This window comes from Podarcis melisellensis (assembly GCF_964234715.1).
Source record: "Podarcis melisellensis genome assembly, chromosome: 16".
NCBI lineage: Eukaryota > Metazoa > Chordata > Lepidosauria > Squamata > Lacertidae > Podarcis > Podarcis melisellensis.
The window spans coordinates 16390480-16401193 of NC_138533.1; the positions used below are offsets into that span (position 1 = coordinate 16390480).

Sequence of the window (10714 nt, forward strand, 5' to 3'; positions counted from 1 at the left end):
GTGTGGTGTAGTGGTTAGACTAGGACCTGCAAGAGACCAGGGTTCAAATCCTCATGAATCTCACTGGGTGTGACCTTGAGCCAATCATTGTTTCTCAGCCTAAACTACCTTCTAGGGTTGTTGTGGGGATTAAATGAGGAGGGGAACAACCACATATGATGCCAGAAACTCCTTGGAGAAAAGGGCAGGATAGAAATGCAAAGAATAAAAAATAAATCAAGTTCCCATTGCTGTACCTCAAAAAGGTGCAGTGGTACCTCAGGTTACATACGCTTCAGGTTACAGACTCCGCTAACCCAGAAATAGTACCTTGGGTTAAGAACTTTGCTTCAGGATGAGAACAGAAATCGTGCTCCGGCGGCACAGCGGCAGCAGGAGGCCCCATTAGCTAAAGTGGTGCTTCAGGTTAAGAACAGTTTCAGGTTAAGAACGGACCTCCGGAATGAATTAAGTACTTAACCTGAGGTACCACTGTATATTGCAGAATCGGGGGAAAGACAACCAAAATGACCAAGGGCTCGGAGCAACCCGCTTAGGAAAACGGGTTACAACATTTGGGACTCTTTGTTTAGCTTGGTTCTTTTTAAAAATTCATTCGTTGTTGCAGCAACCCCTAGTGGACAAAAACACACCCAGCTCCCTTCCAGCCCCTCATTGTGCAATCACACCCACCACAAAACCAGCATCCTCTTAACAAGGATGAAAACAGATTTTTAAGGAAGGAGAAATACAAGACTGGAACAAACTTGGTTTATTAAAAAAAATAAGATATATATAGCACAAAAACAAATCCCACACAAATAGAACACTAGCTGGAGACTTTTGAGCAAGAAATGTCAAAAAAGAGGGTGGGTCACTGCTGCCTTGACAACCCACCTACCTTGATCCTGGGGGGTCAATCCTGCCCCTCCTGAGTCTTGATACTTTTCAGAACAAGCTTCCTTTAACATCCCTCATAAACCAGGCGATTCTCCTTTAAAGCAACATTTCTCAAGCGAATCCCTCCATCTTTCCGTCCTTTTAAATGCAGTAGAAAACTATTATCTCCCAAGGGTTAGGGGAAGAGCCATAAACTGAGTGGCAGAACACCTGCCCTGCATGCAGAAGGCCCCAGGTTCCATCCCTGAAGGCATCTCCAGGTGGGGCTGCAAGAGACTCCTGCCTGAAACCTTGGGACAGCTGCCGCCGATCAGTGTAGACAATACAGAGCCAAAGGAACACTGGTCTGGCTCAATATACGCAGCTCCTTCTGTTCTTATTTAAATTAATCCAATGAGGACTAGAATCTTGCATTTAGTTTTAGGAGGAAAGTTCTAGCTCACCCGGCAGAGCAAAAGGTCCAATACCTCACCTCTCCAGGCAAAGCTGGTAATGTCCCCTGTCTGAAACTCTGGAGACCCGTCTCTGCCAACCAGTGTGGACAATACTGAACTGGATGGACCAATGGCCTGACTCGGTATAAAGCAGCTTCCTGTGCATAATCCTATTTTGTCATTTATGCCAAGAGCCAGCTACTCAACTGGGAAGGAAGCACATGCACTGCAGGCAGAAGGTCTCTGGTTCAGTCCTTGGCATCGCCACTTCAGATATTGGTTTACTTGCAGGCAATGAGTAAAGCAGCTCCCTCTCTGCCAGGAGAGCCAGTCAGTGGTCAGCGGTGGCTAGTTGGACCAAGAGGAAGCCCAATTCCTAGGCTCCATCACTTTCCTCCCCCCATCTCCACACCAGGAGCATCTTATTGCATTGACCTCAACACTTCTAAGTCAGACATAGATGACCAAACAATGAGTCTAGTGGTTGAGCCTTGGCTTGAGTTAATCCTTGCCTAACTCAGCTACATCCAATACAGTTTTCTTCAGCTATAGGACCCATCTCAAGATGATTGTCAACTGCCCCATTCACATCAGTTGGGTCACTGCTTGGGTCTGAGTTGACTGGCTCGGCTTTACCCAGCACAGATGTCAACTGGACCCAGAAGAAGGCCTGCCGGTTGTGATCTGAAGGCCACTCCAGGTAAGTCTTTGTGCTCAGCATCTTCCGTAACCTGCAGAATTTGTTGGGCAACGCCTGAAGGTCAATGGCTTCCTTCACCACCAGCACCACGTCCTCAAAGCTCAGGCCCACAGCCCGCTGGTGGGCAAAGTAGAGCTCATAATTGCACCAGTCGCTGTCGACAAAGCTGCGCGAGAGGACGAAGATGACCTTGCGGCTGTTCTCAATGTTGTCAATGATGTTGTCAATGATCCATCGCCCCGGCGTGAAGTCACGCTCGTGGATGCAGACGCAGTACGGCGGGCAGGAAGCCTCCAGCCTCTGCAGGAGCTCTCGCCTCACCCATTCAGCGTCAGAGCAGCTGTAGGAAATGAAGGCGTGGTAGGCAAACTGCCGTGACAGCTGGGAGCGGCCGGCTCGGTACTTGGAGCGGACGATCTGGAAGGTGGCCTTGAGATACCACGGAACATCAAACCTCCAGCACAGAACCATGCAGGCGATCAGCACCGCAGCTGTGATGGAGACTGCAATGGCCACCACCACTGTGACGTCACACTCTGTCACCCTCGGGACGTAAGCAGCCACCGCAGTGTCCAACAAGAATTCAGGGTGGTAACAGGTCCATCCAGCCGGCCAGTCCTGCAGCCTGAGTTTCCCGTTCCTCAGTGTCTCTTGAACAAAGCCGTAGAGATCACAGATGCAGTGATAAGGGTTGTTGCCCGCCTTCAGTTGGGCAAGACGAGGCATGTTGACAAAGGAACCTTTGTTGATGACGCCGAAAGAGTTGCCGTCCAACTCCAGAACCCTCAGGTTTGGGCATCTCCACTCTGTAGGGATGAATTTGATCTTGTTCCCACTCAGCAGCAGCTCCTGGAGGTCAACAGCAACCTCGAAGTAGCCCATATCTAGCCGTTCCAGCTGGGAATACGATAAGTCCAGAAAGCGCAAAGTAGTGGGGAGACACTGGAAGATTTCCGTGGTAACTGCGTTGTTAGGCAAGGCCAGCCAAACCAGACTGGGAGTCCACGTACAGGGGAACTGACCTGAGCCCCCAATGCGATTGTGGGTCAGATCTAGTTTGGCGAGTCGGGACCAACTGAAGGTCAACTTGGCAAGAGTGCTCAGGTAGACTAGTAAGTTGTAGCTGAGGTCAAGCTGTTCCAGCTTGGGCAGAGTGCCCTCGTACTGGCAGGCCTCATTGTAGACGTATCTATCTTGCAAGCGGTTGTTGGAGACGTTCAAAGCCACCACGTTCCTCATCTCCTTCCAGGCGTCGCAAGGCACCATGTTGAAGTTGACGTTGATGATGGAGAGGTACGTCACGCCCGCAAACCATGTGAAGGTCCAGTCGAAACGCAGGACGTCCGGGTTGCTGATGTCCGCCAGAACCAACCGGCGCAGGGTGAGGTTAGCCATGCCAACTTCCGGCGCCTTCCACTTGGGCGACCGCGCAAAATCAATAGCTATGAAGGACAGGTCTTGCACGCGAGACCTCCGGACGTTCAGCAGGATCAGACGCAGCAAGTTCTCGTTGAATTTCCCCCGGCGGAAGACCAGCTCTGTGGCCTCCACCCCAGCCAAGTCGTGGAAGAGGTCCGTAGAGCCTGTGTAGTACGTGAACTCAAAGAGGTTGCGGAAATGGAGGTATCGCAGAGGCCTTCCCCTCAAGTCCCGCAGCAGCTGCGGCAAGACTTCTGTGTGTCCGTCCAGCGACATGTCGCACCACAAGTCGGTGGTGTTGAGTTTGGAAAAGGCCCCCTCTTGATACTCCTGCAAACTGGCTGCCGTTTTCAGCGCAAATTTTTTCAACGGGGTGTCTTTCAGAGGAAGGAAGTCCTGGCTTCCCACCGTGTGGACAGCAGGGCCCCCCATGGAGAGGGTTTCGAGGTTTTTCAAAGTGCTGAACACGCCATCTAGCGCCGAGCGGGGATAAAAGTTGTTCGACATTTCCAGCACCTTCAGATTTCTCAGCGGTTTCAGCGCCTGAGACGGGATCTCTCTCAGCGAGTTGTTGAAGAATTTGAGCTGCTCCAAGAGGGCGTTGGAGGTGAAGGAATCGTCAGCGATAGACACGATGTTGTTGAAATCCAGATTCAGGCTTTTCAGCTGGGTCAAGGCGGAGAAATCGCCGCGGCTGACCTGCTGAATCTTGTTGTAAGATAGGTCCAATGACTCCAGAGTGCCGGGGAGATCCCCAGGGACTCGGAGCAGGTTCTGACCTCGGCAAGTGGCCGCCTTGAGGGAGATCTGGCAAAGAGATGCCTCGGGAGGTTTCGCAAGAGCCAGGATCGCCAAATGCAACGCCAGGACGGCGATGGGCGGCAGTTCCATGCCACTTCACATCTTTACTGTCAATCTGAGTGGAGAAGGAAAACGAAAACCAAGACAGTAATTCAAAACTCTTCTCTATATTGCTAACACACTAATTCCCCCCCCCCCCACTGAATTAAATTTATTTCCTGGAAGTAACAAAGCAGCTGTCTCCCTTAACACAGCCTTCCTGAAACTCGTGCCTCCCAGATATTGTTATGCTATAGCTCCCATCATCCCTGGCCACTGCCCATACTGGTTAGGACTAATGACAGCTGGGAATCCAAAACTTCTGAAGGACAGCAGGTACAGGGAAGGCTGCCTTCACCCACTGGAGTGGATTATACTCATACATTAGTGCTGGGTAAAGTCAAATTGATCCCAGCCCATTAAATGTTTTGGTCTAGCAGTAGCCGTCCAGCTATCCATTGCTTCCAGGTTTAAAACAGAACAGTCTCATGCTTTACTGGGTTTCAAACTGTGTCTTGGGGAAGCCAGAGAGCTCATTGGAAGCTGATCAGAAGTTCCTTGATGTGCAAATCAGACAAGGCCCTTCCTGTAAACTACCACCCTTCCATTTCGTGGAGAGCAGCTGGGAAGTCTAGCGATAAGATCACCCATTAAATTAGTTGGTTTCTGTTCCGTCAAAGGAGAGGGGATTAAAAAAACCAAATTTCCTTATTTCCCCCCCTTTCATTAGAATATCACCAATTTTGCTGTGAAAGAAGAGGGGGGCTCGTAAGTTTACCAGTAATGCCGTACACACAAAAGGAACTAAAACTAACTCCTTAGACATACAGAATAGAAGCCAAATTCCAGAAGCTTGGCATACCTTTGTTATACACTTTCATTTGGCTGCCTTTCTTGGAACGTCTAAAACGACAACTACCAGCCTCCATTTTTTGCTGTTTTCTTAACAACTACTAAACTCTGTATTCCTTGCGTGGGTATGTTTCGTTACATGAAATTAAACATCAATTTTGTTTTTGGTTTTTTTAAACTGAGTTCTTAAAGGCACTGCTTTCATCTTGTTTATTCTGTGAACTGACTCAGCCTCCAGCTAGAGACAAGAATGGACCTTTGGTCTGCTCCAGCTAAGCAGTGTCAAATGGGATGGCACATGGTGGATAAAAGCAAATGCACCCTGGAGTGAGGGCTCCAAGCTGTGGTGCTAGCATGGAGCTTGCCAGGATCCTCAACTGCAAAGACAGAGGCACACAGACCAGCATATCTAACACCATTCCATGCATCAGTCTTGCTTTTTTTAAACCCTTTTTAAAAAGGCAGCATATACATTTATATTTATAATGATTTTATCAAAAACCCACCTTATTTTATTCCTTAAGCCCACAAAACATTTTAAAGAAGAATTGCAAAGTGTGCACCAAGAAGGTCGGGGGGAAGTGGTGTGTTTGTGACATCGCAGTCACTGGCCAATCACCCCCTCTCCAAAGCTCCATTAGTTTGTGCTTGCAGCCATTTCCTATGAAGGAGGACTGGTTGTTAACTACTCTGGGAATTTTAGCTCTGGCTGGGGAATCGGTGGTGGTGGTGGGGAATTCCTAACTACTCTCATCACCCTTAAGAAGCTACAGCTCCCAGGATCTTTTGGAGGAAGCCATGAGTTTTTAAAATGCTTTAAATATATGGTGTAAGTGTGGCTTTATTGAAAGCCAAGGCCATTTTTAAAAAGTCCTTCGCCTCAGGATAGATATGCCCTCCCTCTTCTCTTTCTTGCTTTACTTTTGAGTCCTGTCACTCATTTTCTCTTTTGGAATACTTAAGGATCCTCTTTTCACTCAAGATGTGCATTCACTGTACAAGTTGACACCTGCTTGCATTGTAACTTGGCCATCTGAATCAGAATCCAGACACACTGTCACTTTCATTTCATGTACTAAACCAACCTTTATTCCTTTTGCATGTGAACTTCTCGTGAGCATAAGAGCGAACACATATTCATTGCAAAACACACATTAACTCCAGCAAAAGGTCCTCTTTTACCTCCTGGATTTCTGCCCATTACACAGCCAGTAAAAGCAAGCACACCCAGGAGTCACTGCTGGTAAAAAGCAGTCATGGGTTAATGATATATCAGCCATTAGCCCGTGACTAGTTTGTGTAATGTGTGTGTAATGGGCAGAAATCCAGGGGAGCTCACTGACTCAGAACCCCCTGCTGTTATTTATCAGATATACAGGGGCTAGTTTTAGATTAACTGGCTGGTGAGGGAAGGTACTCTGCATGTGCTCAGAGGCACCATTATATCACACACAACTGAGCTTCGTAGGAGTTACTGAAACAGGGCCGTGTTCTCATTCCAAATCTCTTTGGCATATTTTTATTCCTGCTGCTCTCCTGTGTCTTCAGCCTGACAGAAGACAGTACAGTGGTACCTTGGGTTACATACGCTTCAGGTTATATACGCTTCAGGTTACAGACTCCGCTAACCCAGAAATAGTGCTTCAGGTTAAGAACTTTGCTTCAGGATGAGAACAGAAATCATGCTCCGGCAGCGCAGTGGCAGCGGGAGGCCCCATTAGCTAAAGTGGTGCTTCAGGTGAAGAACAGTTTCAGGTTAAGAACGGACCTCCGGAACGAATTAAGTACTTAACCCAAGGTACTACTGTACATAGTTCCATTCAAGGAGCGACGGGGGGCTGTTGAACCTGGCACATCTCCACCCCAAAATATGTTGTTTGCAGATGACGCAGCCTTGACAGCACACTCTGAGAAAGCTCTAGAGTCTCATCAACCGTTTTGCCCAATAGATAGTGAGTTCAGCCTCACTATCTGCCTGATGAAGGCCAACATCCCTGGTCAGGACGTCGTCGGCACTCCACACATCAGCCCTGGAGATCACACACTTGAGGTGGTAGACAATTTTGTCTACCTGGGCTCCTTTGTAACCAGCAACCTTTCCAACAACGCTGTGCTGGACAAGCATATTGGGCAAGGCAGCTACGGCAATGGCTCCCCTCTCTAAAAGGGTATGGGAGAAGGGGATGCTAACAATGGCCAATGCCAAGCTTACTACACACAGAGCATGCTGCTTTATGGAAGTGAGTTGTGGGCACCTGCCAGGAGCGACAGACACCTCAATGCCTTCCATATGCTCTACATTGGGAAGATTTTGGGCATTGCACGGCAGGACAGATTCTCAAACAAAGCTGTCCTCTCCGGTTCTGAGAGATCTGTATTGGCTCCCAGCACGTTTCCGAGCACGATTCAAAGTGTTGGTGCTGACCTTTAAAGCCCTAAGTGGCCCTGGTCCTGTATACCTGAAGGAGCGTCTCCACCCCCATCGTTCAGCCCAGACACTGAGATCCAGCACTGAGGGCCTTCTGGCGGTTCCCTCATTGCGAGAAGTGAGGCTACAGGGAACCAGGCAGAGGGCCTTCTCGGTAGAGATAAACAACTACCTGACATTCAGAAGACATCTTAAGGCAGCCCTGTTCAGGGAAGTTTTTAATATGTAACGCTGTACTGTTTTTAACACTTGATTGGGAGCCGCCCGGAGTGGCTGGGGAAACTCAACCAGATGGGCGGGGTATCAATAATAAATTATTATTATTATTATTATTATTATTATTATTATTATTATTATTATTCCCAGCATGTTTGCACTTCTGTCTCAGCGATGTCTATGCCGATCTTGGTCATGTACACAGAATGGAAGATGGCAGGATCTCCAAGGAGGTGCTTTACAAAGAGTGGGCATCGGGTGCCTGACCTGTTGGCAGACTAGCTTTGCACTACAAAAAGATATCTGCAACTGCGACTGAAGGCTGGCAACATCAACCCAGCTGTGTAGGAATCCCTTGCAGACGGCAGCACTTGGAGATGGACATTCAGGGCGTGTAGCCACAGCAATGCCAGAGGAGGAACGGCCGCTGGGAGGAGAGCAGAGAGAAGAAAACGCCATGGTGCATCTGCAGCAGCACAACCGGACGTCTTTATTTGCCCATTTGCAATAAAACATGTCTCATATCAGTCTCTGCAGTCACAGCAAGAGCTGTAACTCTCCAACCATTTGACTTCCCCCCAAAGCCATTATCTCCAGAGACAGAAGGGTGCCGGCAACAAATGAAATATCTCAACGCATAAAACTCTCCCCGTGAAAAGCAATGTCACTCCTCCAGCATAGCTGTCAACGTTTTCCTTTTTTTAAGGGAAATTCCCTTATTCCGAATCGGATTCCCCACAAGAAAAGGGAAATGTTGACAGCTATGCTCTCCAGAGTGGCAGAGAGAAGTCCTGCCAGACATCTTGCAATGCAAGCCAACCTAGACGGCATTTCAGTGGGTAAACTCTACAGCCTTGCAGTGTAGGCCAATAATCACAACTGGAGGTGGGAAAGGGCTGGGCAGGGGGAGAGAGAGAGGCTGGCTATCTGGAGAAGTGATTGGGAACACTCTGCCTTGCACAGAGTCAGGCCACTGGTCCAGCTTGCCAACTCGGACTGGCAGCAGCTTTGCAGGGCTTAAGGCAGAAGTCTCTCCTAGCCCTGCCGGGAGATGTCAGCAAGAATTGAACCTGAGGCCTTCTGCATGCAAGACAGGTGCTTTCCCCGAGCTGCAACCCTTCACAGGATCGCTTAGCCCGAGACTTAGTCGCTCCCCCCCCCCCTCTGGAAGATGGCATAATAAGAGGCAGGCATGGACAGTCACTCCTGGAAAACCACAAATCCCTGCGCAAGGCAGCCTTCTAAAACCACGGATTAGCAATACATACAAAGCTTCCTTTTGAGTCAGGCGTTTGCGGGACAGACAAACACAAAAAACACTCACACCGCCACGCGGAAGTGAGCAGATTCCTTTACCTCGACTGCCGCGTACGCAGATCCAAGGCACAAAACAGGCGGCAGCCTCCTAGTCCTCTGTGATCACGCCACTGGGTCCGACCGCGCAGCCACATCGCGCGCTACAGCTGCGAAACGAGCGCACGCCTTCCTTTAAACCCAGCAAAAAGGAGGGGCGTGGCTTCTTAAAATGACCGCTCCCCATTGGCTTGTTATTCCGCCAGCCAGCGGTGGGAGGGGCTTTATCTGTTACCGCCCCCCGCCCCCCAACCCGGCTCCTGCGAGGCTTTTTTGGGGGGGGTGCAGGGTGCTGATTTCTTCTTCAAAGAGTGGCATGTATATCAGCCAGGCAGGGGTGCCAACTTGACTAAAGTATTGGGGGGTGGGGTTTGCAGATAAGCCCCGCCCCTCATAATTGATCACATGATGCGGTGCACAAACATTATCTGAATGGGAATCCCCCTCAGCTTTTGCGGGTGGGGGGTGGGCTTCCATGTATACAGTTCCGTCCCCCCACTACTGTGACTGCTACATTTAAAGCAAAAACCCCCCAGCCGCAAAAAAGAACTTTGGGAACTGTAGTTTAAGTCTTGTGGGAGTTGTAGCTCTGTGAGAGGTAGGTATCAGTTTGCAGGATTCTTGCTGGAGGGAGGAATGTGCTTAAATGTGGGTCATGCAAATCGCTATTCTGAATTATGCTTTTTATAGGGTCGGGGGTCCCTGGGGATGAGCTTATGGAACCAGACTCCAAACCTTGATTTTTTTTTTCCAAATGGGGCGTTGGGCCTTTTTCTGTCTGTTGCAAAACTTTGATGAAGTCTGCCAAGGCTTAATCTAAGAGGGTTCTCCGTTCCCTACCTGCCAAGTACGGTAATAACAAAAAATGAGGTGGTCTCTGTGGGCATTATATTGCAACCAGAAGCAACCACAAGCCAGCACCCTTTCCACTAACTGCCATCTTCTGCCTTGCTGCCTCCTGTTGCTGCACCCTTAACAACATCTTTAGCCTGTGGGTATTAGAAGAAGGTTGTGTGTTTTTATTTGCATACCATAAAAAAGCTTCATTTCTGCGGATCAAGCTGCTGTTTCAAGGCAGGCCAGGCCGGTTTGGAGGGTTTGTTCGCTGTTTTCCTAGCCAGCTGGCACCCTCAGCTCCCGCATATAGGAATGCATAGAGGAGTGGCTGTTTCAGGTCTGGCGTGTCTCTTTTTAGATCTGAAGCCCTTAAGTTATACTCAAGGCAAAGGCTTGAAAGATTAAAAAAAAACAACCCACAAACACTGTTTAAGAATTAGGTTTCTCTTAGAAACAGGAGTCTCTCAGAACTTTCTCTGACAATAAATAGATCGTTTTTTGGTCTTTGAGACCATGCAAATGATATGATTAAAACAGTGTTTGCATGTGCAACAGTTGCAAGAATAGCACATTTCACACCTGGGGTCATTAGGAAAGGAATGGAAAATACAACTGCCAAATTGTTTAAACTAAGCATAAGTCGTGCAAGAGATCAGCTGCGAACTACCTAAGGGTGCTGTTATACACAATCAATGATGCAGCTGCATTTGGAACAATGTGGGCAGTTCTGGTTGCCTCACCTCAAAAAGGATATTG

General features: G+C 48.7%; 1 protein-coding gene across 2 annotated transcripts; it reads right to left on the minus strand.

Annotated features, from left to right (window-relative positions):
* Window positions 1–736: 736 nt before the first annotated feature.
* LOC309359406 (toll-like receptor 2) lies at window positions 737–9244 on the minus strand. 2 transcript variants are annotated; one of them, XM_081893002.1, is made up of 2 exons: window positions 9125–9244; window positions 737–4348 (listed from the first exon to the last, which is right to left on the minus strand). In XM_081893002.1, exon 2 carries the CDS (start codon window positions 4321–4323, stop codon window positions 1831–1833), a length of 2493 nt encoding a protein of 830 aa, XP_081749128.1. In that variant the 5' UTR covers window positions 4324–4348; window positions 9125–9244; the 3' UTR covers window positions 737–1830. The 2 variants fall into 2 exon arrangements, with proteins under 2 accessions (XP_081749128.1, XP_081749129.1); XM_081893003.1 differs by having other exon boundaries at window positions 9095–9227.
* Between the last annotated feature and the right edge of the window lie 1470 nt (window positions 9245–10714).